The 27,710-nt window shown below is 51.3% G+C and overlaps 1 protein-coding gene across 1 annotated transcript; it reads right to left on the reverse strand.

The window, feature by feature from the left end:
- Positions 1-1,388: 1,388 nt before the first annotated feature.
- LOC111158641 (junctional cadherin 5 associated) lies at positions 1,389-27,472 on the reverse strand. The gene is made up of 3 exons (XM_022520810.1): positions 27,169-27,472; positions 7,704-11,497; positions 1,389-2,889 (listed from the first exon to the last, which is right to left on the reverse strand). The coding sequence occupies exons 1-3, from the start codon at positions 27,447-27,449 to the stop codon at positions 2,855-2,857; spliced, it is 4,110 nt and encodes a 1,369-aa protein (XP_022376518.1). The 5' UTR covers positions 27,450-27,472; the 3' UTR covers positions 1,389-2,854.
- Positions 27,473-27,710: the final 238 nt, after the last annotated feature.

Genomic DNA, 27,710 nt, shown 5'->3' on the forward strand with positions numbered 1-27,710 from the left:
TTCTGCAGATGTACGCAGGAGCAGTGCCCCTTGTGCGGGCAGTTTTCTGTGGCCCGCAGAGACCTAAGGTTGAAAATGGTATAATGAAGATACTTGGTTTTTGGTAATTTCAAAATTTCCTTCAAAGCAAGCCAGTTAGAGCTCTATTACCAACCTGTTTTCCCTTCTCTTGTAAATCAAAAAGTACAAATACATTTCATGTGCAATTCCTCATGTAACGTTGAGTCCGAATGGCCAAAGGTAGAATTTTTAATTATAGTGAGCCCCAAATTAGGAAACACCAACAGTTAGCACACGTAGGAGAAAAACGATGACAAACACAAAATATGAGAACTTTTTTTTTTTTCTGGCCACAAATAATAATGGAGAGTTATATAAGCATAAGAAGTAGTAATAATAAAAGAATAATTCGCATTAAGTTCAAAACTTTTTGGGAAAGCTATTTTGGATTAGAGAATGTATTATTTACCTCAAAGTGTGCAGGCTTAAAAGTCAAATTGTCAAAGTTATCCCCCCCCCCACACACACACACCACAAGATGTATATACAGGCTGGAATCCAGAAATTAAGGTTCAAAGTATAAATATTGATAATTTCAACTGAATTCAGAATGGTCTCAGAAAGATGGTACAATTTAGGATAGAAACTGAAAGGGTATCCTATTTTCCTTTGTGATATATGTAGGTTACCCTATTTTTTCTCTTCAGGATCCTTTTCTTTCTCCTAAGGAATAAGCTAAAATTTAGTTATTTTCATTAAAAGAATTTCTTAGATGCAATCAACAAATTATAGAGGAAGTCAGGACAGAGGTCACAGATATGTATATGTGCATGTGTCTCTGTGTGTAGGTCCGTCTACAAATACCTTCTCCCATTTGCAGCTGAAGGAGGGAGGCATGCCCCATGAAGACCTCCAGGTCGCCACCCTCGTTTGATTCTACAGATGACTTGAGTGATTCACCAACTATAACAGACCGACCTCTACCCCATTAAATGTTTCTCGGGAAAAAGTTCCCGCCATTCCAAAATGCTGAGACTTGGCCCATCTCATTTGCTGGGAAAGCAAGAACCTACTACAGCTTTTCACCAGAGCCAAAATCTGGAAAGAAGTAAGCGTGAGAACCAAGAGTACAGGTAAGTGTATTTGAAATGACTGTTCAGTATGACTTCGATTCTGTGTAGTTTATTACAGTCCAAAGACATGAAGTTCTTATGAAATAAAGTCATATGGTACAGATAAAAACAGGCCAGTCAGAGTTGTTTTGCGGGCCAAACTGCGGACCACCCAACAGTTCACATTTTAGGAATCTGAAACGCCTAAAAATAGATAAGGTGGTTTCTCAAAGAAAAAGAGAGAGAAAGAAACAGGGAGAGAGAATAAGAGGGAAGGAAAGAAAAGCGAGGGAAGGAGGAAGGAAAGCAACAAGAAACCGTTCAGGAAGTGTTAGCTAACAAGACACCTTACTTGGAAAGAAGGGGCAAACGCATAAAAATGCGTCATCTGTGCAGGCTACGGCAACAGTAAACACAGTTGAATACATAGGCCTCATAGTAATTTTGTACTGGCATATATATAATGTCTCTGGCGCTTTTAAAAAATATGCAGAGACTAATAATTAAGGATCATTCTAGACAAAAATACAATACATGGTAATGGGGCAGGGGGTGGGGGGAGGAGGAAAGTCTAGTCTCAGGGGAGAGCCCCACAGACATTCCAAGATGAAGCTATGTTTTTTGGTAATTCTAGTGGATATGGCAGCAAAAATAGTTGTAAGGGTGTTGGCTGGTTTTGAGCAAGTTATTTTCAAATATCACCTTACAGCTACATTTGCAAAAGCATCTTTGTTCATTTTGTTAACCCTGTAAAATGTCTATATGGACATCTCTTTCTAAGACAAAAGAAAAGGAGCTGGGCTGTGAAGGGGTAAGGGATGTGTGCTTTAAAACAGACATGAACCCCTTCTGGGCTCCTCTCACACAAAGGAATACAGACTCTTAAATAAAATAATACTTCCTTAAAAATCTGCCACCTCACAATTGTTTACATCATAGAAAAATAGCATTTTTTTGTAAAAAGAAATATAGTTACTTTGTTAAAATGGTCTTTTTTAAACCAGCAATTATTTTTCATATAAAGAATTTCTAAACATCCATACAGAACATAAAAATAGATAATACTGAGGGCAAAGCAGACGATGGCATGTTTGCAAATGATCAAAGTATTTCATCGCCAGATAAATAATACTCTGAGTACATTATGGTACACGTTTTAATCTTTTAGGAACTTAAAAAGATATTGCTTTTATTCTCTGATGGCAAGTTACTTATAAATAGAGTTACTTGCAGCAGCAGAAGGCTAGACTGATTAGAAACGGGTCGTATATATTCATCCATTTCCCCTCAACTCAAAGTGCTGGAACGCCAGGCAGCTGGCCCAAGTCCCAAACTCCTTAGTGCGAGCAGGGATGACAGGCCGTAGAGATGCAGAGGGGAATTTATGACATTCACAGTCCTTTCAAAATCATTCATGTCTGAATTTTCACATAGAACCAGATTAACACCAAACTATTTACCAGCTTGGCGAAGTCCATCATTACGGAGAGTTTATGTGGCTCCTTTCTAAATATAGGTATTAACTCTTCATATTATGAAAACAGATGGTTTCAACGGACTACTGCTTTATTTCCACAAAGTGACTCTGGAGGGACGAGGAGTTTCTTGGTGGCAGTGGGAGAGGCTGTGACCGCATACTATAGGCCAGCAGGCTCCAGCCGACACGGGGGCGAGCTGGGCCGGCAGGCCAGATGACACCCCGCGAGGAAACTCTAGCAATCTCGGGCTTCACTGGCATCTCCTTACACCCTCTCCACTCTGCTAGGGTCATAGGAATCTGAAAAAGCAAAAGCAAAAAAAAAAAAAAAAAAAAAAAAAAAAAGGCAAAAATAAAATATTAGTGATATATTCAATTAGTGTGTTTTCTGTTTAATCCTCAGACCACAAGTAAGTATGTTGAGGGAACAAAAAATCCACAAGTGTAAAGTGAATGCTTAGATATTTAAACAACATTGATTTCACTGAGGAGTAAGAAACTATCATTAAAAGACTATTTTAAAAGGACACGTGTGATCATTATGTAATTACAGATGGAAACATGGGAGTTGCTTAATTTTTGAAAGTCCTTTCCTGTTGTCCACAGTGGAACAGGAGGACATCGGGAACTTGAAACACAACACTGGTAAACCTGCGGGGCTACGTCTGGCTGACACTCAGGAGTTTTTTCTTTTTCTTTCTTTTCTTTCTTCTCTTTCTTTCTCTCTCTTTTTGTAAATTCCAACTCTAATGAAATCTTGCTTTAAAAAAATGCATCCTTGTGGGGCACCTGGGTGGCTCAGTTGGTAAAGCGTCTGCCTTCGGCTCAGGTCATGATCCCAGGGTCGCTGGAGGGAGACCCACATTGGGTTCCCTGCTCAGCCGGGAGTCTGCTTCTTCCTTTCCATCTAACCCTCCCCCCACTGCTTGTGCTCTCTCTCAAATAAGTAAATAAAATCTAAAAAAAAAAAAAAAAAAGCATCTTTCTAATCAAATGCAAGCTTGGGGACCCTGAAATCCTGACTGCCTGGCCGACAGCGAGAAGCCTCGGATCCCCGGCCACCACCAGCCAGCAGACAGGCCTCAGATGGACTCATGACTGGTGACACCCTCTTCTAGGCCTTCCCACATACCCAGGTGTAGGAGCCTGGACCACCACAGCCCACCCTGGAAAATCCCAACCTGGGCCCACGTGAGCGGGGTTTCCAAAATGGGACCCCATACACAAGGTCATGCAGTCGGAGGGCTGCGGCCTCCTCATCCGACTCCCTCCGGACTCACAGATCTCGGGGACCCGGGTCAGCCTCCAGCTCACCTGTGGGCCTCCTACAGCCAGAATTTCCCACCACAGCAGATCAAAGGCGTCCTGACTGTTTAAGACACGTAACAAAACCTAGAAGGACTGGCAGAACTTGGCAGTTACAAACACTACTGCAAACAGTCTCTGCTCTGATCTGTCTGGGCCACCGGCCCTGAAGAAAGCCATCGAGATCCTTTCCAATTTCTCCAGCAGCCAGACACTCTGCCGCGCCTCCTCACACCGTCTCAACTCCGCCACACCCCGGCTACGATCCCTCTGCGACCGTGACAACGAAGGCCGTGGGGACAGCGCAGAGTCGGGCGGGAGAACCCAGACGGATGCGGGAGAACCCAGGCGGATGCGGTGCGGGAAGCCGCCCGCTCCGCCTCCAACACCACCTGCTGCCCCAGGGGCCCGCGCAGCCACAAGCGGGCGGGGTGCGGGCGGGTCTGTTCCTTCACATCTCTGACACTTGGCAGAGGCTTCGGACAGCTGGGCCCGCATCTCTGTGCTCCGTCAGCCTCCCGGTTGCGGATTCCGAGGGTGACCCACTTGGAGCAAAAACCCCTTTTTTCTCCCGGAAAATGGGGTGGGCGGTCCTAACGGAGGACACGGTGGGTGGGGCGCATTTTCGGAGGCCAGAGGCAGGGAAGGGGTTGAGCATCTAGGGAACCTCTGGGTCCGTATATAGGGCACGGGACCACCCACTTCCACCGGGCAGAGGGAGACACCGCCACACAACAGGCCTGCACCCCAGGGCCCCGCTGCCGAAGCTCGCCGCCCAAGCCAGGCAGCCGGGGAAGAGCTCTGGAGGACAACAGACTCCTTCTGCAGATCCGGGAGGATGCGGGCTCATAACCTCATGTTAAATTTTTCTAGAAGTTGTGTTAAAGCAAATAAAAGGGAACAGGTACAATTAACTTCAATAATATATCTTATTTTGCCAAAGAGACCCAAATTATTATCATTTCAACAGGTAACCAATATAAAAATTGAGAACCCCCCCAAAAATGTTTAGACTAAGTCTTTGAACCCTGGTGTGTAGTTTATACTTGTAGCCTGCTGTAGCCTCAGCCTCGCTGAGTAGAGAGCCTGATGTGGGGCTCAATCCCAGGACCCTGGGATCATGACCTGAGCAGAAGGCAGAGCTTTAACCCACTGAGCCACCCAGGCGCCCTGAAAGGACCACCTTTAAATTGCAATAAAGGTACTTTGTGATATAATGGGTACTACGACACCACACAGATCACGAAGTTCTAGAAGTGCGCATGTGTGTACGCTGGGCAGGGGAACATCACAGATATCCGTGACATAAACTTATTTTAAAATTCCAGAACAGGGGCGCCTGGGTGGCTCAGTGGGTTAAAGCCTCTGCCTTTGGCTCGGGCCATGATTCCAGGGTCCTGGAATCGAGCCCTACGTCGGGCTCTCTGCTCAGCAGGGAGCCTGCTTCCTCCTCTCTCTCTGCTGCCTCTCTGCCTACTTGTGATCTCTGTCAAATACATAAATACAAAAAATCTTTAAAGTTCTAGAACAAACTCTGAATCTGAGTGGGCTGTGAATTCGGGCACGGTGAAAGGGCTCCTACCCACTGGGATGGTGGGAACAGGGGTGGGACGGGCACTGAGATGACGATTCCTGTGTGTAGAACGATAAAATATACCAAGGGGAAAACAAAACCCAAGAGTTTATCAGCAAAAAAAGCAATGAGACTTTATATTAACTTGCGAAGCAACAATGAGGGAAAAAGGTAACGTGTCTCCAAGTTCAACCATCTCGATTATATGATCTGCATTCCTCTCAGAATGAGTTTGAACAGGCCTGGTGACTGTCATGTGAGGGGCCATGGAGGTTCATCTGAGCCCCGGCGCATGGACGAAACCTCATGGGGTCCTGCTATATAATTATTTAATCATGCCAGAGAGAGCAGTGTGACACCCCAGGAGCTCTCTGCTTTTAGATCTGTGGTCATTTTATTATGTACTAAGAAATGCATCAAATGGAGAGGGGAAAAAAATTCTAGTGATTGTCAGTAACTATTGTTTAAAAAAAAAAAGTTCTCGCAGAGCTGTTTCTAAGGGCTGGCCAACATAAAAACTGGCATTATCTACGTGTTTTCAGATACCTGTCCCACCCTCATTCGCATGCCAAATGATCAAGCTGAAACGGGAGGGAGTGCCTCACTGAACTAGCCGTTTTGTGTTATAAAATCCTCCCTGAAATATGTGGGCCGTGTACAAGACACAGAAACCTGGACAAACTGGCGTTTATTATTGTAACAGGATTTGTCTTGTTTTAAAATCCTTACAGTTCTTAGGATGAGGCAGGACTGAGGGAGAAACTCATTTAACTCATGCTTAAAAGCACGTGAGCATATTTCGGGTGGGGAAGGAGGGAGCAGGAGAGGAACTGGGCAGAAACCCGATAAATCCCAACAACTCAAAAAATGGGCCACGTAACACCTTCTTCCATCACTGGGGCAAGAGTTGCACATCCTTACTGTTGTCTTTCTTGGCAAAGACCAAACTGGTCCAGTCGGATGACCAAAGAGGGCCCCGACAAATGGGTTATTTCCAACATGTATTTTGTGGAAGCAACCGAACAGCACTCACTAACGCTCCTAACAATCATACTGTATTTGTGGGAAAATGTAGAAAGTGCCATGGGCAAGTTCTGTGGAACAAAAACTCTGGACATTTCTAGCTGAAACAAGGAATCCAGTTTAAATCCTTGGATTTCAAAGTAGGAAAGAGAGAAGGGGAGGGGTGGTGCCCAACCCCACAGTGAGAGACCAGAGGGCCTGGCTCAGGACAGGGGCCCGGGGCTCTGGGTCAGCAAGGTCACACACACAAGGGCACAGTCTCCCCTTACTGTAAAAAGGTCTGAATGAATGAGTCAAGGTCCCTTCCTGTCTGCAGTTTACAATCAGGCCTTTTGACATGTCCCTCCGCTCTTCTAGAGTTCTAGAATTAGTTCTAGAGTACATCATTGCTGATTCCCCGGCCCCTGAAGAAAATGCTAGAAACAGAGATGCCTGTTTGTGGCAGCACTGAGAGGGTGAGACTGCGTTTGGGGGAAATCCCTGTTGCTGTCACCAGGAACCCACCTTGTGCTTTGACCTGGAGCAGCTCTGAAGGCGTTAAGGTGATAGGAGGGAGAGGCCCAAAGGCCAAAACCCTCTGTCCTGGGCTTTAGCACTCAGACCTTAGGGGGCCTCCTGGGACAGAGCTGGTGGGTGAACCTTTTAGGGTAGAGTGTTGAGAAAGTGCAAACTTCTCCTTTTATCTACTAAACCTTTTTCAAGTTTCAAAAAAGGTACGGTAGCAAAAACAGATAAAAGTGTGGGACAAAGGGTTTTGGAAGGTGCGCGGTAAGACCCGGCATCACAGGCTGCGTAGTTCACGTTGTTATCTCGGTACGTCTTTCTTAATCAGGTGAATAAAGAGAGTGCCGGTGGCCTGGGTGAAGGCTTGTTTGGGGCGAGAGCGCAGACTACCCACAGGACGGCCTCCTACAAGGTTCGTCAAGGTCCGACCAAAGCGGGAACGCTCTACTGATTTCCCTCTCCACAGTAAGGGGCCCAAAATTTGTTTCTGTAGGTAGCTGTCTATACTTGTTTGCATAGGTCATTTCCACAAAGATATAATCCTTCACAATATGCACAGGATCTTGATTCTTAAGCAAAGCTTCTGGATAATTCTTTGTAAAATAAAAGGAAGACTCTTTTGGTACAGCAATAACTGACAATCTTGGGATTTTCATCACCCACCAACCTCCGGTTTTCTGCACACCCGCCGGCTCGCCTGACCCCTCACCTGGGCACCAGAAGTCCTGCAGGACGTCCTTCTCCTCCCTCTGTGCCGATGGATGCCCGTCTTCTTCCAGCGGGGAGCCGCCACTGGACACAGGGGGGCTGTTCCCGGGCTTCAGAGACACCGGGCCTCCGGGCGGCACCCCGGGGCCCCTCTCGGCCTTTAGGTCCTCAGCGTCATCCACGGAGTCCGCGCTCCGTGAACTCAGGAGTCTCATCCGAGACACGGAGTTCACCTCCTTCATCCTCATCAAGCGGTCAGGGTCTGCCCTCCTCGGGGGGGAGGCCAGTTTCTCTTGTAAACTTTCGATCACTTTGGAAGTGCTTCTGAGCCGCTTTTCGGAGCCCGGCACACTTGGGGTCCTTTCTATAAAATGGAACAGCGTGGACCTGAAGGGTGGTTTTGTCCCCACATCCTTGTGATTGAAGGGCTGGGACTCCTGGGGGCTGGGCTGAGGCTCCGGGCTGGGGGCCTCGCTGGGAATGGTCCCGTCCACATTGGAGTGCTCAGTGGCCAGGGGAGCCCAACGGTCACTGTCCCTCTCCCCCACAAAGAGAGGGCTTTTGGTCCAGCCGCACTTTCTCCTGCCATAAAAGGCATCAGTGGACAGCGGGGGGTCATCCGGCGGGACTGAGCTGGGGTCATCCGGCGGGACTGAGCTGGACACAGACTCCTCCCTGGGGGCCTCCGGCCCGAGGGCACTCCCGTCAGGCTCAGGGTGCTGGTTCTGTCCCGTTCTGGTGCCTGGCAGCAGGGACTCCACGGCCACCTCAATGCCTAGGATCCTTGCAGCCCTCGCTTGAAGGGGCTCATTTGGGGGGATTTCTATTGCACTCGGTTCCCCTAAAAACCCATCTAATTTCTGGGCACTCTGCTCTCGTGCGGGCGGCAGCCCCACGGACCTCAAGTCCGGCGCGGAGAGTCCTCGGGGTTTGCTGGCAAGAGAGAGCTGCGGCGGCGGGCTCCGCCCCGCTCCGGCCCCCGCCTTCCGAGGGGCTGCTGCGCTCAGCTCCGCGGAGATGGAAACGGCTGGCAGCTCCTCACCTCCCTGGGGTGGCCGCAGTTCAGCTGGATCCGACGAGGGCACTGGTTTTGTGTCACTCGACCTAGATGTCCCTCTGTGCAGCGGACCCGGGCTGTCCGCCAGCTTGTACGCTCTGGGCTCAGCCTCCTGGTGTCCCTCCTCTGCGCCCAGGCTTCTGTGCACCCACAGCGAGGCTGCACCCCTGCCGCCGCCCACTGTCGTGGGGCCCGGGGACAGAGGCGGGGCCGGGGACCAGCTGGGCTTCTGCTCGTCACTCCAGCTCTCAGACTTACTCTTCACTCTCCCCGGCCGGGCCCCGGGCTCGTCCAGCACCGGCCTCCTTCGGGGCTCCTCAGCTCTCCAGGCCCGGCTGTCTTCACCGAAGCCCCAGGTCTTGCCCAGGACATCAGCGTGGACTTCGCACGGCCACTCTGTGTCACTGTCCTCACTGCGACTGTCACTGCTGCTCTGACCACTGTCCTCCTCCTCCTGAAGCTCCTTGTTAAAACTTTCTAGCTGGCTGATCAAGTCCCAGGGCCGCCGGCTAACCGGCTTCAGGAGAAACTGCCCGAAAGGCTGCTTGCTGTTGTAGGGGCCGGTGGTCTCCCCCTTCACCACCTCGCCCTGGGGCCTGGGGCTGGGGCCGCGGCCGCGGCCGTCCACGTCGGCCTGACCCGGCACTGCTTTCAGAACAGGTGCCTGGTGTGTGCAGGACATAGTTCTCGAGAAAGCGCTGTTGCTGGAGGGGCTCAGGGACATCTGACCTTTGAGGGGAGGGGCCTTTGGCCCCTGGTTCTGGTCCCTGGAAGCTAATGCCACGGGCACGTGAGCGTCAGAGGCCATGGGGTCTGAAAATCTGGGAGTCAGTACGGCTTTGGGGGACCCTCCCGGCTTCTCGGTGGGGGGGTGCCATGGGCTCTTGGAGTCCTCAGTGAAAGTGGTTTGTGTTTGCTGATCTCGGTACTGGTGCCCTGGCCATGAGCCAGAATACTTGAGCTCTCTGTGTTTTGCAGGGGGAATGAATCTGAGGTCATCTGTTTGTTTGCCTTCTTCTGGTTCCCCCAGATCTTGTTTCTGGAACTCTGTTCTCCCAGCCATGCTTCCTGTGAGAGCCTGCAGCTCCAGGTCGGTGGAAGACAGGCTCAGCAGACTCTGTTCTTGCAAAGCCGTGCTCTTATCAAGCCCATTCTTTTTCTCGGTGCTCTGTTTTAAGTCATTGTTGTTCGTATCTGTATCTGGCAGATGTGATTCGGATTTAACTGGGATGGAAACCAAACAAAATATCGTCTCATTCATTTTTTTCTTTGAACTTTTCTTGGTCTGAATCCCAGTTTCAAACTTCTTGAGCTTGGTCCGAGTTTCCCAGGTACTCTCGCCCTGTGGGCTTGGGGAGGAGGCTGGGCCTTCTGTGTGTCCATGCTGGCCGCGGCCCACAGCAGGCCACCGTCCTCTCGTGGCGCCGTGGTCTCTGTGGTCAGGAAAGCCGCCGTTCTCCACATCCCTGGAGAGCCGGCCCCACGGCCGCTGGGGACTGGGCTCGGTGGTGATGGAGCTGCTGATGCTGCCTGGCAGGGTCGTCACCATCTCTGAGCTCAGGGTGGCACCATCGTGGTGACTGCGTCCGGGCGCAGGTGTGGGGACGGCGCTGGGACTGCAGTTGTAGGACTTCTCCTCAACCTTTGTTTCCTGACAGAAACCCTGGGGGTGGGCGAGTTTAAAATGTCGGATCCGCGGGTCGTCGAAGGGAATGTAGAGAACAGAGCTGTCGTAAGCGGTGGTGGGCCAGGGCTGCCGAGGGGAGCTGCGAGGCGAGCGTGGGCTCACCCCATACGTGCTCCCGGCTCGTGGGGGACTGGGAGGAACCCGACAACCAGAGCCGGCCAGTTCCATCGGGGCCAGCTGCTGACGGGGACCACCACACACGGGCCGGGGGGCTGGATCGTCCCCATAAGGGTTGGAGATGTGCTGGGGCGGTGACCGGTACGACGGCGGAGGCACGTACACGGGCGGCTCCAAGCCAGAGTCGGACGCACACGGCTCCAGCCGGGGCTCGTGAGTCCTGCTCAAGTAGGAGATGCACAGGTCTGCCTGCTGACTGTCCGGAGAGTCGCTCTTCTCCACTGCCAACCGGGTGTGCTGGTGAGTGTCGTAAGATGGGGGCTTGAGGGGTCGCCCGAACTTAGGCCGGGGTAAAGGGGCCGAGGAGGCGCTCTTCTCGGGGTTCCTTGTGGATTCCAAATTTGGTGCACAATTTGGGGGATAAAATGGCATTTTAGGAACACCTGGAAAATGTCCATCGTTTAACGGAATGGGAATGTCCATGCAACTCAGGCTCTCGGGCAAAAGAACCCTGGGCAAGGACTGGGATTTCCCTTTGCTTTGGGAATTTAGTGCTCGCTCTCCTTGCATGAATGGGTACAGATCTTGAAACAATTTCTCCCCATCACCATCAGACATCTGCCGCCCTAATTTCCTTGGCTGATTCCAGCTCTCAAGGCTGATATTCTGCCACTTGGCAGGTCCCGCCATTCTTAGCTCTTCTTCCCAAACTGTCTTCTTCATCACATTCTCTGTCCTTCCTCCAACTTCCCATGGACTCTCCCTCATGTGGACAGGCAGACTGTGCGCTTGGGCCATTCCTCTGTCCTCCAGATCTTCTTGGTCCCTTGGCCCCAGCACGCCACTGACCTCCTCTCCTCTTCTTCTCCGGTGGGTGTGGTCGGGAGCAGGCTGGGGCTGAGAGGACCACCTTAGCACGGGCTGATGATAAAACCTACAAAACAAAGAGGCACGGAAGTTATACCTGGGGAGGAACCACACAGAACAAACATGTCCTTCTCTGCTTCTGTGACTGGTGTTCCAAGTCAAACTCAGGTCAGTACTTCTGCAAAATATCTTCCCAAGCAGAGTACTTACGGACTTTAAGGAGAACATGGCCCACTAATTACGGCTGGAAGGCAGCCATGAGTTTTGCCACCAGGGGCCTAGGAGTGGCAGCAACAGGCTGCCCACAAAAACATCAGGACGTTGGTGGTACTTGAGAGGTCAAGGCTCTTGGAACTCTTTTTTTTTTTTTTTTTAAATTTGGGGTTTCCAGAGTGGACACTGCCACTTTATTTATTTATTTTAAAGATTTTTTTATTTATTCATTTGACAGATAGAGATCACAAGTAGGTAGAGAGACAGGCAGAGAGAGAGGAGGAAGCAGGCTCCCTGCTGAGCAGAGAGCCCGATGCAGGGCTCGATCCCAGGACCCTGGGATCATGACCTGAGCCGAAGGCAGAGGCTTTAACCCACTGAGCCACCCAGGCGCCCCAGCTCTTGGAACTTTTAAGTGCCTAAGGGAACAAGGGTCAGCTGGAGAGCGGTATTCCTCCAAGTGTGCTCACGGGCCACCGGGAGTCCCCTCCCTGCTGCATCCTGACCACTGAGCTCTCCTGGGAGTCCATCTGGGAACCTGCTTCTCAGAGCCCTACCCTAGGGCAGTGGTTCTTAACTGCAGTGTGGGCAGGAATCATGAGAAAGGGTTGCTCAGGCCCATACTGCCGGGTCCCATTCCCAGTTTCCGATTCAGCAGTTCCGGGCGGGACTCCGCAGAACTGTAATTCTAACACCTTGCCAAGCGATGGTGTCCCAGGCACCCCACTCTGAGAACCATCACAGCCAGTCACTGTGAACCATGACTGCACGTTAGAATCCAGAGGGACTTCCCAAGTCCTGAGGCCCACACATAGCCCCGCTTCATCACGTCAGAGTCCGAGAGGCGGGAGGCAGACATGGCAGTGGGGTCTCTCCAGGCACCCCACACTCCCAGTGTGCAGTTTGAGAGAGAACCACGGCTTCAACAGAGTTCCCGTAACTTCCTTGGTAGCAGGAAGCCCCCAGGTCTCGTTAAACACATGCGTTACCAAGTCTCTCAGGTAAAAAGTTCCCATTCGGGAGGTCTGTTCAGGGTCTGGTGCCCACAGGTGATGTGGGAAACACTGCTCGTGCGACCTGGAGATGCACCAGGAGGAGGGGGGCTCTGTCCGTGGGGCAGGAGCCCTGGGCAGGTAGGAGATGGTAGCAGCGGGTGCCAGCCTGCTACCAGCTCGGCCCCATCACCTGGCCACATGGCAGAGTTTCCTTGGGAGCGCCCCCGTCTGGCCAGAGGGATGACATTGCAGCATCCCCACACGTGACTGCAGCACGCACTGGAGTTCGGAATCACTGCTCTAACGCAGCTGAAGAAGAGATCTGCACAGCACCGTGGCCAGGCGCGGAGATGGTCGCCGCCTGCTACGAGTGACCGGGGGCTGCGAGGCTCGCTTCTCGGAACTGTGGAGAAACCACCAGCCTGAAGGCAGCGTGGCCCGCGCAACTGCTCTGATTAACAGACAATGATCCAACTCCAAAACCGCTGTTCGTTTTTGAAATTATAAAAGCAATATGCATGTGTTGTCAAAAATTTGGAAAAACAGAGGAAAGTACAAAAGGCAAAAATTGCTTGTCATCCTTCCACCCAGCAAGTTATTTTGATATATACCATCGAGTCTTGATGTGGGTGAGAATGTGGATTTTTGAGGAGCCCTGGTTCCTGCTAGGGTCTGGTTTACGCAGACACTTCCCTGCGCGCACAGTGCAGGCAGCGCGGGCGCCTACGTGGCTGTTACCATGTGCTCAGTCCACGCCAAGTGCCTTCTGTCCATTAACGCACCAGCACCCCTGAGACAGGAACTGCTGTCCTTCCCACTGGACAGAGGAGGAAACGGAGGCACAGAAGGTAAGTAACTTAACACTAACATGCACTCGGGCACTTATGCTGTGTCAGGCACTGTGCGAAAGATGCCGAACGAACTGTATTTCCACTGTTCTCTCTCCCTTTTACAGGTAAGGAAACTGAGGCACAGAGAGGTTCGACATCTCTCCCAAGTTCCACAGCTTGTAAGGAGTAGGGACAGCTTCAAAGACAGTTAGGTGTGACCCAAATAAAGCCCATTCAGGTAGCCACTCCGTTTCAGTTCTTCCAACGTAATGCAAAATTCCTCAAGTGCATAATTTTAGCAGATGAAGTATTGTATCAGATCCCTTTAACCACTGTTGGGCCTCTCTAGAGGACATTCTGAAATGCTCTGAGGAATGCTGTTGTTCACAAACACTAATCAGGTCTCAGCTTAGAATAAATCCTGAGAAAATGACAGATGCTGGCGAGGATGCAGAGAAAGGGGAACCCTCCTACACTGTTGGTGGGAATGCAAGCTGGTGCGACCACTCTGGAAAACAGCATGGAGGTTCCTCAAAATGTTGAAAATAGAACTACCCTATGACCCAGCAATTGCACTACTGGGTATTTACCCTAAAGATACAAACGTAGTGATCCGAAGGGGCACGTGCACCCGAATGTTTATAGCAGCAATGTCTACAATAGCCAAAGTATGGAAAGTACCTAGATGTCCATCAACAGACGAATGGATAAAGAAGATGTGGTATATATACACAATGGAATACTATGCAGCCATCAAAAGAAATGAAATCTTGCCATTTGCGACGACGTGGATGGAACTAGAGGGCATCATGCTTAGTGAAATAAGTCCATCAGAGAAAGACAACTATCATATGATCTCCCTGATATGAGGAAGTGGAGATACAACATGGGGGCTTAAGGGGGTAGGAGAAGAATAAATGAAACAAGATGGGATTGGGAGGGAGACAAACCATAAGTGACTCTTAATCTCACAAAACAAACTGAGGGTAGCTGAGGGGAGGGGGGTTGAGAGAGGGGGGTGGGGTTTTGGACACTGGGGAGGGTATGTGCTATGGGGAATGCTGTGAAGTGTGTAAACCTGGCGATTCACAGACCTGTACCCCTGGGGATAAAAATACATTATATGTTTATTTAAAAAATAATAATAAATAAATTAAAAAAAAAAAGAAAATCCTGAGAAAAAGAATTAGTAGACTGGGGGCATTATGTTATCTATATGGTCAAATCTGCCCTTACATCCACGGTTCCAACTGACTCTCCCCTCTGTGGTACCAGGAGAGCCTATCCTGCTGAACCTTTCCCATCTCTGGTCATTAAAATTAAATTGTTTCCTTATTCGGTAAGTGGAAATAACTTCTGGTTGGTCTTAATTTGCATTTCTTTGGTTACTAGTGAGCTTAGCTGTCCCCCCCCCCCCCCCCCCCCCGTGCTCAGGTATCATTTGTGGTTTCCAAGGCTTCCTACAACACAGCCCACTTTTCGGCTGACAGACAGTGGCGTGAGGATGGTGGGAATGTGGGGAGCTCTGGAGCCGCTGGTTCTGGGCAACAGCAGGTGAAGGCCTGGGCGGGGGCTGTGGGGGAGCAGCTGCCAGGGACGGGCTGAAGGGGGACCATTCCCAACGCGCGGGCAGAGACTGCTGTTCGGCGGGGGCCTGAGTGGTGAATGACTAATACACATCTACGAGCATCATCATCGTTAACACAGGCATACCTCGCTTTACTATGCTTTGCAGACTTGTTTACAAACTGAGCGTTCAAGATTTCGGGGGAAGAAGTCGGGCAGACGGGGCGGTAACTGCAAGAGAACAAGAAGTAGGGGCGGAGCCTGGAGATAGGACTGAATCACTGCCGTCTTGTGAGAACACGGGAACGGGTGAGGCGTCGCTTTTTATCGACGAACAAAGAAAGCGGTTTCTGGAGGTGGAACCCACTCCCAGTGAAGACGCCGTGGAGACTGGTGCAAAGACAACAGAGGACTTAGAACACTACAGACGCTGAGCTGAGAGGCACAGGCCTTGAGAGGGTTCAGTCCAAGAGTGGAAGAAGTCCTGAGGGGGGTCCCATGCTGTCAGAGAGCATCACCTCTCACAGAGAAAGTGTTCACGAAAGGGAGAGGCGACCGGTGTGGCCAACGTCACTGCTGTCTCTTATTTTAAGAAATGGCCACAGCCACCCCACTTCAGCAGGTACCAACCTCCAGGCAAGATCCTCCTCCAGCAAAAGGATGATTTCGCTGAAACCTCAGATGGTGGTTAGTGTTTTTTAGGAATATTTTAATTTTTTAATTTTTTATTTCGTTAAGTAATCTCTACACCCCACATGGGGCTCGAACTCATGACCCCGAGAGCAAAAGTCGCATGTTCCACCAAGGGAGCCAGCCAGGTGCCCCCATTTGGCAATATTTTAAATTAAGTTACATGCTCTGCTTGTTTAGACGGAACACTATTGCGCACGTAAGAGACCATGGTGTGGCGTGCGTGTGACTTTAATATGTGTTGGGAAACCCTAAGACCCCTGATGGAACCCGCGCTGTCCCCAGGCACGCCATCAGAAGTGCGGGAGCAGGAATGGTACTTCGGAATTACTTCTTTTGCCTCAAGTCCTGCTCCCACCCCCATTCCCGATAACTTCTCCAGCAGCTACTTAAAGCTAAACTGAGCTATGGGTTGAAGAAGTAGAAAATACGCAAAATCAATTCAGGGTAAGGCATTTGCATGGAGCGGCCCAAGAGTTCTGCATGGACTCTTCATACAGAGTGGCGGCTGTCCTGACACTGGGCCTGGCTGAAGGCCGGCTTCTTTGTCTGCTTTTGTTGCTACTGAAATCTTGTTCCGAGCCCTTAGGATTTGAATGCTTAGCAGAACCTTCTTGGGGCAGGTTCCACAGGGACCTCGCAGGGTGGAAGCCATCGCCTCCGCCCTCCTTTCGTAGCCCTGACCTGGGGGGGGCGGGGCAGCAAGTCGCCACCATGAGCTCTGGAGGCGCAGGCCCTTCCCTCAGGAAGTCCTCTGTGACTGCCCGTCCATCACGGATGTCCTGAGAAACAGCAGAAGACGAACGGACTCTGGGGTCTCAGACTCTATGCACAGCCCAAGGGCAAGACTTAAACTCAATAAGAAGTGACAATTGTCATGGACCCAATTAAGAGAGAGCGAAGAATCTCTCTTGCCCCCCCCCCCCCGTTCTTCAGCAGCTGGTGAGTGGGCTTTGTAACCACATGGCTTTAATAAGCACCGCGCTTACTCCTTCCAGTCCTGTGACCATTTTCCTGGGGCACCTGACTTTATGAAAAACCACATTGCGTGGCTTTCGCTCATTTTCTTAATGGATAATCTGGCTTCTCAGTAAAAGTGTGGGGTGCTTAAGTGCCAAGAGGTGGCCGGGACCCCAAGGTGCTATTTGCCTATGGACATACTGTGAGCACGACCAGAAGACAAATAAAGGAGGACATAAATAGGGCAAGAACACAGATCATAATTACCTCCACGAGTTATGTAGTCCCTTTTCTACCCCACCTAAAAAGGGGATGTTGTATCACCCTAACTTTGTCAAAACTGCCCTATCTAACCAATCAAAATGGCTAAGCATTCTGGATTCAACTTTTTTCTATTTGTACAAGACACCCAAATCCCAATTTAAGGTAAATACAGGGCATCTGGGAAATATTAATAATATGATAATAGAAAATGCTAAAGAGCCTATTTAACAAACATCTACCCTATACCCAAGATGAGCCTGACTCTGGCGGTTCAAGTGCACCCACCCAGGAGCAGTTCTGGTCAGTTTCTCCCTCAGACAACTTATCAAGCATGGGTATCTACGGGCTTCGATATCTGATGTCCATTCTCTGCATGGCTTCAGGGCCAAGAACAGATTTTCTCACACCTTTGAGGAAATGAGATGAGATCAAATTTTTCTTTTTAAAAAAATGAGAGCTAATAATTTACATCTTAAAAAAGTTAACAATGGGACGTTTTACAAAAACAAGCTGAACACATTAATACAGGGTGGGAAAAAAGATAAGGAAAACAAAGTGGAATGTGAGAACTCAAATAAACTGTGTGGCCAAGTTCAAAGAGACAAGCAGGGTCTTTCTACGGAGCCCCTGGGAAAGCAGGACAGAGGTGAGACAGACGTTACAGTTGCTAACAGCCCCACCTTATCACAGAGAAGAGACCTGATGTCAGCCAAACAATGGGTAAAAACTGTTTGGAAAGTATCTGAAAGGTGAACACGTGAGAAACAACATGTCCAAAGGAAAAGAGACAAGCGCATTCACTTCATATATAAAAGCTAATGATGAGGGGCACCTGGGGGGTTCAGTGGGTTAAACCTCTGCCTTCAGCTCAGATCATGATCTCAGGGTCCTGGGATCGAGCCCCGCATCAGGCTCTCTGCTCAGCGGGGAGCCTGCTTCCTCCTCTCTCTGCCTGTCTGTCTCCCTACTTGTGATCTCTCTGTTAAATAAATAAATAAAATATTAAAAAAAAAAAAGTCTACTAATACCTTTAAAAAAAAAAGCTAACGATGAAAAAAGTTAGGAGACATTTCTATTAGTACACTCATGACTCATTTTCAACCACAACAGACAATACTGTCCTCCTTTAAAAAAAAAAAAAAGCCTCCTCAGAACGGCAGTATGGGACGTGACTTGGAACCACAGTTTCACACGCTCCGGGACCATCTTCTCTGTGGACTCAGGTCCTCAGGAGCTGAACCCACTTAACATCCAGGCACACAAGAGCTGAGCTTTGTGTCGATACTGTCGATATTCCTCCATGAACAAGATCCTGAACCTGGTTCCCTGGGGGGCAGCCCCTGGGGTCTGGCCAACTGTGCTTCCTGCTGGAGGTCCAGGTGGAGGGTGGCAGGTACCACCGGTGCGGACTCCGGGTCCCGCGAGCTCTTCCAGTTGGCAAGCCTGCCAGTCTAGCAGACGCAGGTGCTGCTGATCGCCCTGCTACCCTACCGGTCACGTCCTACGGGACGTGGGGGACAGTCGTGGTGCTCAGCCAATGCTATTCCTTCAGAAGCCACTCCCTATTCCAGCTGGGCCCATCCGACCCAGACGCACAGTCTGAGCGTAAAGGCCACTTAAAGAGCCCCCCACTCCTCGAAGGGAAAGCTCTCTCCATCCAGACTGGGAGAGGCGTCGGGCCATCCCTTCAGAGTGACTCAGACTCACCAGTCCCCGAGATGTCTGACATGCTTCTGTGATCGGTCAGCCATCTACTGCTGTGGAATTTGCTCTTGATGCCCTCCGGGCCTGGAAGCCTACAGTTTCATTTCTCAGCGTGCCTCGGTATACTCAATGCACTATACTGTGGAAACCACCCGCCCACCCAGGGTAATAAAGAGGGGATTTTGGAAACGGGGAAACATGAGGGCAAGAGAAGATTAAGACTCACATATGGAGGGCAGCATAAAGATGGGAGAAGATAAGGCGGCTCTGGACACATTATGGATCAATATCACTGTCGAGCAAAAATTCAGTCTGAACAAGAATTGTTACCTGTACTTACTACCGGTTACTCATCGCCATCTGATCAATTTCCTAGCTTCGGGAAGACGACAGAGCAGAGGGCAGAGAGGAGCTGGCAGCTGCGGTCAGGCCAGAAGGAGCCCAGCGAACCCGGGTCCGCCCCCAGGGAGGGTCAGGGCCGCGGCGCCCACACCCGGCTACAGGGAGCATGGCTGGCTTTGGGCTTCTCCGTGCACCAGCAGGGAGGGTGTGCCAATGCCCTGAGTGGAGCCCGAGCACCTGGTCAGGACGCCGGGCTTCCCCGCCTGTGCCTTCCGCGACATCACTTCCCTTCGCTTTGTCTCTGATTCTTCATTTCTACTCAAAGGATGGGAACAGTTCCTTCCTAAGTTTCCTGGGAGGGCTTAATGAGAAAATACATTTAAACTGTTTGGTGAAGCGTCTAACACAATAAGCCCTCAGTTTTTTTAAAACAAGTATCACTATTATTAACCCAATTAAAATAAATTCTCCGCAGCGACGATCATTTTGAAAATTCTTTTCCTCACGTCGTCCGAGGAAGGAGGTGAGTGGCACAAAGGAAAGAGAGAACTGAGTGTTTGTCTTATGTGATGATTATTTTAGATCGGTATTGTCTTTTTTGAGTCCTAATCAATGGGCCTTCACAATAACAGGAAATGATGATAAAGCTGACTGTCATAACAAGACTCCGCCCCTCCGGGGACGGCTGGTCTCTAAGGAAGAAGCTACACCCGCTTCCACAATGATCGTGGAGAACAAACCAATATTTAGTTTATTAAAACAAAGCAGGAACAGCAATCTCTGATCCATTTTTTTGCATGTAACACCAACAGGTGAGGCAGATACTGAATTTTCATGTTTTCTCTTTTTTTTTTTTTTTAAAAATTTTTTTTATTTATTTGACAGAGATCACAAGTAGGCAGAGAGGCAGGCAGAGAGAGAGGAGGAAGCAGGCTCCCTGGTGAGCAGAGAGCCCAATGCGGGGCTAGATCCCAGGAACCTGGGATCATGACCTGAACCGAAGGCAGAGGCTTTAACCCACTGAGCCATCCAGGCACCCCTCATGTTTTCTCTTTAATAAAGACATAGCTCTACCGTGAAAACGTCTTCACCAGTGCAGTCTACACAATGTCGCCATCAACAATGAGGAAAACCACCCCTAGTCTCTGGCTTCTCCCCCATGACCCTGTCACCACGCACAAGGACATGCAAGGAGCGCTCTCCATGCCTCAGAGGCTAAGCTTAGAGCAGTGCCAGGTGTGGGAGCCAGCCCCTGAGAAAGGTCAACCTGAGCCAGAAGGGGCTCGAAGGAACGAGTCTGCTCTGCGTAGACAGACGAGGACACTGCCCTCCGTCAAGTACAAGTACACGTCAGTGCATCCACTCCACTCTGGTCTCAGGCTCTTTGACCCTCCTCAAGAGCTCAGAGGTATCATCTCCGAAACAAAGTGAGCCAGAATTGCAGACACGCTCCAGGCTCTGTTTTGGACCCATGTTTCATCTCCTCACCACCCAGAGCCTCTCACCTGGGTATCTGCTGGCTTCCCTCACGGACCCAGTTCTTTGGTGGAAGAAGGAACTCAACTCAATTCTCCTGATGAGGGCCCAGCTACCCAGGTCGGTCAAGCTCTAGGCTGTGCTGTTGGAATCTCCCCATTAGCTCTAGGGGCACCTCCTCATCCTCATGGCTGATATTCCAGAAGTCTCACGTTTAAAGGATCTAACCTGCTTCTTGTCGGGAAGCCCTGGTAGCAGGAAAGCCACGTGAGAAGGTGTGTGGTGGGGGACCGGCCGCAGTTGTGTCTGGATGGCGGCAGCGCTTAACAGCCAGAACAAGGCACCTGGCGAGAAGGGTTACCAGAAACACGATGGGAAACACGGGGGGTCAGAATCTTCCATGTGTGCCCATGAGCTCCTCGGCTCAAACAATTCGGACTCTCCTCCGTGAAGAGGTCAGGATACCACCACCCAATAATTAGGAAATGAAGCAAGCAACTCAAAGACAAATAATGTCTGTGGAAATACAATTTTGTGAAGAAAAAGAGATACATGGAAACAGATGTTAAACTTGAGGCCTTCCTTTTTGGAAAACCATTATGAGCAGGCGCTGTCTTGAGAGAAGCTTGAAAGGCCTCTGAGAAGTGACTGTTTACCACACCCATTAGCCCTATCGAGAACGGATGTTGGCTGATCAAATGGAAACCTCCTCAGATGAGGCCCGACCACATCAGAGCCCCGTCTAGATGGTGTGCCTCTCCTGAGCGACGCCTGCCACTGATGACCAGATGTAACTGCTAGTTATTCTCGTGGTTAGCTAACAAACAGCTTTACCAGAATTCCTGGGGCCATGCAGAGAAGAACCTACTATGGTATGACTTTCAGATCCAAACTCCTGCTATGTTAAGTTATTTTACAGCTTCCTCTGATTACGGTCTTTCAGCGGAAACATAGTAAGGAAACGGGGAATGCCTGATAACGGCCTTTTACATGTTTTAAAGGTAGCTAAGTATTATTCAGTAATGGCTACTTACATCTTAAGCATGCAGTTTCCTCCACGTATAGGTAACAGCTCGCTCTTGCCCTGTGCCCGCTTCCTCTGTTCTCTCCTTAATCTCGCTGTGTGCACGTGCTGACAAGCCAGCCTCGGAACAACACAGGAAGTGCAGCAGTAGCTCAACTTTGTGCAAACTGATGAACTAAACAGTGCTTCTCATTATTCTTTGAACACAGATGCAACCGTGAGCTTCAATAGCACCACTTCCAGACTGCCGGGGGGAGGACACAGGCGCCACACACGATGCACTTGAGAAGTTATCTGTTGTCGGTTACATGGCAAAAATGGGGACATGCTAAAACTCTAGCACCAACTCATCTAGTATACAGAACGCTATCTGGAGTTTGACGACAGCCACGGTCTTCCAGCTATGAACGTGTCAATCCTGCAGCGACATCTGAAGGGACCCACGAGGCTTTCCCTGTACCATGTGAGCAGCTTTGGTGCAAAGCCTGTAGCTGGCTTCGTCGTGGCACCATCTGCTAAGCCTGCTAATCGAGACCACTCAGGAGTGGTTAGCCTCGAGGTAAGCGCTCGGAGTATCTGACTTAAGGGGGAAACGCCAAGTATACGGAGTTACTAAACGAACGACCTGTGAAAAGAGCAGGTTTCGGGATGCGTGCTCAGCACGCCTCTCCCTCATCCACAGCCCCTTTATAGAGGGTGGGTAAAGATCACATAGCCACATCCGGTCACCCCTCCTCCCTGTCCACCTTCCCTTCCCTACCCAGCCCCTGCTCCCCATTCCCCTGATGGGATAGGGCTGAGACGTGCTAAGCAAAGCCCAAGCCTGACCACTGAGTCCTTCTCTCAAAAATTGAAGAGGCTCGGGCAGGAGGCATGAGCGGCGTCTGGAGCTAAAGCACCGTGTAGAAGCAACAGCAGAAGTAAGTCACCATGAGTCAAAGTTCCTGGCGAGTAGGGGCTGCCGGTGACAGGAATCGGCTCCTCTGCAGAGTTGGGAGCAGAAACACGGGGAGATGCAAGCCCGGCGACAACGGGCGACAGAGAGCAAAGAGTCCCCCAGGGGAACAACTCAAAACCCCGAGGGAGGTCGACTGACTACCAACCTTGGGTCCCAGGTTTCTCATGCCCACATCAGTGAGGCCCCGCTTGTCATTGTTCCTCCCCGCGGGTGCTCCCGAGACTCCCCCATGATAGCCTTACAGCAGTTCGTCCCTCACCACTGGAGTGGGTTGGGGTCTTACACCCGCAGAATCTACAAAGGAAGGAAACTTTCCCTGCCAAGGCTATTCAGCCTCTTGGGAGTTGTGCTACGTCCGTGTCTGTTCCTTCCTTTCCCTTCCTCCCTTTTGTCCCCCAGGAGGTAGTTGTGTGGACAAAGCCATAGAAACTGCCATCTCAGCTGCTCAGCCTGGAAAGTCAGTGCCCCTTCTTTCCACAACGAAACCTTCCCAAGCCAGCCCCGCCCAGATCCTCTCACTAGGAAAAACCTTCTCCACTTCCCATCCCGTCTTATCCCAATGTTCCGAAACACTCAGCATTTCCACAACCACCTTGGCACGGAAGTACTAGGTTTCATCGGATTTATTTAAAAATTTTTCTTGAGTGTTAATAAATACAAAATTCCTTAATAGCAGTCAGCAAAACCAGAGATGAATTCGCGATAGTGTCAGCTTTTGGGAAGCGGACAGTGCTGGGGACCAGAAGACAGCACTGGCAGAACACCCCAGGGGGAGCTGCAGAAGTCCTCAAACTGACAGGAGGGGCTGCCGGTGGGAGCTAGAGAGGGGAGCTCCGGGTGCACCCAGGCAGGGCTTGGTGCCCTGGGAGCACACGGCAGTGTGCCCAGAAGAGGACAAGGGTCTGGGGCTTGGAGGAGGAGGCCTGTGGGCCGCTCCAGAGCTGGGGGATGATGTCGCAGACAAAAGGGACCAACGAAGGGACTTCAAAGCTCGCACCAGCCCTGACACGCGCAGAACACACCCAATGGAGCTTTGGAAAGCGGTTGCTGTCTTCTCACTGATCCGGATACCTGTGTACAAGAAGCGACTCGGTCCTGTCTCCACCCCCAGCACAAGAGTTTCTGGGCGAACCAGCGGGTCCCTTCCCTCCCCACACAACACAGTTGCCAGTCTCCTCTCATCCCGGGAGCGCGGTGTCACCTGATCTGGGAACAGTGCCAGCCGGGAGAGCAGCCCCTTCAGCGCGCTGGGAAACACGCACACGGCATGTTGGAAAATCGAGTCAAGACTCCAGATGTGAGGGCTGTGTTTGTTTTGTTTTTTTCTTAATTGAACTGGATCTAAGCAGCCCTTACCTAAGGAACTCTGCTGGAAGACAAGGTTAATTCCTGAAGAAAGACCGAAGTGCCAGCACGCCGACCACCAATCTTGATCTTCCCAGCACGCCCCCGACGCCGGACGATAGCGTCCTTACCAGGCACACAGGGCGGCAGCCTGCGCATGCACATCTCCTCCAGGTGCCACCGCATGCGCTCCTTGGGCAGCTGCCCGGACAGGAAAGGGACGCGGCTGTGCTCCGAGAGCCACTGCACATCCTCACATGCCGGGGGGGGGGGGGGGGGGAGGGCAGAGGATGAGGAAGCGAGCGAGGACAGCCCACCCCTGGGGCAGCTTTGACAGGGGCTCACAGAATCCTGCGCCCCTCCTGGATGGGGGCAGGCCTCACGTGGGCAGCGCCTGTCCCGGCCCGACGCTGCTAACCATGCGGCCGCCTCCAGCCTGCCTGGCAGCCCAGAGCCTGGGGACTGAGCCAGGCATCAACCGCTGTGGCACCGAGTAGCCCTTACGGAGTCACCAACATGTGCTGGCCTTCGTGTCCTTTGGCTATAAACTAAGGACACTGCTAACTTGCCATCCCACCAGAATAAAACAAATGCACCTTCTTCCGCCCCTGTGGCCTTTCCAACCACTCTGACTACCCTCTTCTCCAGGGAGGCCCTAGGGTACGGAGGACTGGCCTGTGGTGTGGGGATACACTCTAGGGCAAACCTCACCTCACCCGAGAGAGGCACCGCCAGAAGAGGAGGCCCTCCTGAGGCTTTCTTGTCTGCTGGCTTGGGGTTGGGGGCCCCACTGGCCCCTCCAGGCCCGGAGACCAGCCCCGCAGCATCACTGTGTGGGACAGGCACGCAGCAAGACCTCAGCTGCACTGGTCCAGACCGAAGGCTGGGCCTTGGCAGAGTACCACTCATTCATCCAGATTCAGAATTCACATAAGCCAAAGTATTGTTGGGTTTTCTTTTTCTTCAACTTCCAGGCTTTAACTGCTAGCACCTATTTATTTCCTCTCGAGGCATTATTTTTTTTGTTGTTGTTTCCTGAAAAGGAAGTCTCCTGCCTACCTTTCTGTTCACTTTTCTGTTTGCCTCCTGTTTCCAGCTCTGTATAAGCTACTAAAGAAAGAAAACACCTTTTCAATTCAACCCAGGAAGCCTTGCAGCTGGTCTCCGAGCTCTGCGCACTGGCATGGAGTTTTGCAAACGTGTAAGCATATTCTCTTTTTACCGGATAAGGCAAGCTTCCATCTGAAAGCTACCCTGCATCTCATAAGTTAATCAGCCAACCTCAGAAATGGGCGGAAATGGCCAGATCTGTCGAGAACTGGATGTCAAGACATCCAGTGCTACCAAAAGCTACCCGTCTGAGCACTTTATTCAGGACAGAAGGAAAGGCTGCCTATGGGTCCCATTATGCCTACCGGCCTGGAGGCTGGGCTGTGAGCACTGGTGGTCCTCAACAGCCTGTCAGCACAGAGGGACGAGAAAGTCCTGAGGAGGTTGTGGACAAGGCTGCGAAACACACAGCCCACCCAGAATTCTAGAGGGGATTTTACTGACCCGTACTCTGATCTCCGAGTCGGAGGGAGACCCACACAGCCAACCAAGCCCCTCTGCAGGGATTCCACCGCCTCGAATTGTTACAGTTGTTACAATGGTGGCAGAAAGAACTGAATCCCTGAGCACACATTACACACACTATGTGTGCAGGGCTGCAACAAGTTCTCTGGCAGATACACAGGAAGGGGCTGACAAAGTGGAGAGCCTCAGTGCCCTGAAATCCCAGGTAGAAGGTACAGACACATTCAGCACAAAGCTAGAAGACAGAAGGCAGGACAGAATCTGGCACAAGTCTGCATAGTGGTAACTAAGGCTGCCTGTCTCCGCCAACTCATCTGTAAGCAGCCTCTCCCCAAATCCAGGGCGGGCAGGTTTCTCCGGGCACGGGGTTGAAAGGAGACTGAAGCCCAAGACAGTAGTGGACACAAGTGTGAGTCTGAAGGGCAAGGTTAAAAAGAACATCTTCAGGTCCCTTTCCATCCCAGTTTCCTCCTGAACTGGCCACATCAGCGGTCGGAGACACGGCGCTCACGTGGCAGCATCAGCCGCTCAGACCAGCCTGGGCACTAGGAGGGCAACTGATCGTCTCTGCTTTCACTTGAGAACCAAGGTGCCGAATGCTCCACATTTTTTTTTTAAGATTTTATTTATTTATTTGACAGAGAGAGAGAGAGAGAGAGATCACAAGTAGGCAGAGAGGCAGGCAGAGAGAGAGATGGGGAAGCAGGGTCCTTGCTGAGCAGAGAGCCCGATGCGGGGCTCGATCCCAGGACCCTGAGATCATGACCTAAGCCGAAGGCTCAACCCACTGAGCCACCCAGACACTCCTGGAATGCTCTATATTTTAAGAATAAAATCCCTCCCGTTTTCACGATCCCTTCTGTGAAAAGGTGACTTTGAACCATGGAAGGTAGGTTCATTGTCTTGAGACTGAATTCACTCCACTTTTTGTTTGCTTGGTGTTTTGTTTATTTGTTTCCCTTGAAGACCAGCCTCTGCTTCCATTTGTGTCATCGGTTATGCACAATTACATGACACGCTCCGCCCCCCACAGAGCCCTCCTCCCCCAGGCTGAGCCTGGTCCCAACACAGCACTGAAGACAAACACACTTTTATGAAGTGATGACACGGGTTTCCTCTCGGTTGAAACTGTGTGCGTGGGGGTCGCAGGGCTCCTCTCCCATGCTGGCTCTGTGGCCAGCTGCCCGGAGTCCCTCTCTTTTAGCCCCGCTTTCCCAGCCAACCCGCCTTCTTTTGGTCGTAAGAAACACCCACAGATACAGCTGTGTTCAGACGGGACACCCACAGAGGGGCCAGTGTCCGCGAGGGAAAGATGGGTCAGAAGCCAGTGGAATTATATGAATATACAAGAAGAAAGGTTTTCTTCTTCACGCACAGAGGGGAAGACACAACTCTTTCAACTCTGCGACGTACGCAGGATTGAAACCTATTTATAAGGAAGCCTAATGGATTGGGAATGTGCGCCCGACAGGAACTAGCTTTTACGGAGTTTTGACATGATTCGTAGCTTAGGCAATCCGAGGGGCTTCTAAGGGCAAATGGAGGGGGGATTAGAATGCCGTGTGTCTCATGTGATAGAATTCATTTACTCACCACTATTTACCGAAGGCCTGTGGCCAGGCCCTGCGCTCCATGCTGCTGGAACACCCCACATACTCCAGTAGAAGGAGGTGTTTTTGTCTCTCACCCTCTCCCTCCCTGGCTCCTGCCAAACACACGGCATTCAGGACCTGACTTCTGCATCCACTGCTAGATCCCCGAGACAAAAGGACATGGTGGGTTCGCGCTGACTCTTACCCCAGCTCAGGAGCTCTGGAAGCCGAAGCGCTCTGGGGCTCTCCATGGGCTCTGGGAGTGCGGTGGCTGTTCTCTGAGGTGCTTGCGTGGCCCTTCCCCTGGGACGGCTTGCTCCGTGGGAGGGCGGCCCGGCCGTCGTCGCACCCGTTGGGCAGGTCCTGGCCAGCTCTGGCGCGGCTCCTGGCTGGCCGGCGGCCCTCACGCTCATCCCTGGAGGGTGCAGGGACGCTCCGTGACACCTTGTACCCGTGAGAAATCAGGAGGTCTTCTACGCTGTACATAATGCACCCGCTTCATCAAAGCCCAGCCCCTGGGACCGTCGCGCTGGCAGGACCCGCACTGGAGGGACAACAGAGAAAGGGTTTGTGAGGAGTCACCGAGGGTCCCCGGAACGCGCCTGACACCTCCCGTTCCCTTTACTCCCACCAAAACCAGAGCCCGGTTATGCACACGGCACAGTGGCCGCCCCGGCCGGGAGGCGCAGAGGCTCCACCACACGTCGGTCTCCATCCCACGGAGCCGGAGACCTGGAGGCCCCACCT

This window comes from Enhydra lutris, unplaced genomic scaffold (assembly GCF_002288905.1).
Source record: "Enhydra lutris kenyoni isolate GAN:26980312 unplaced genomic scaffold, ASM228890v2 scaffoldscaffold61, whole genome shotgun sequence".
NCBI lineage: Eukaryota > Metazoa > Chordata > Mammalia > Carnivora > Mustelidae > Enhydra > Enhydra lutris.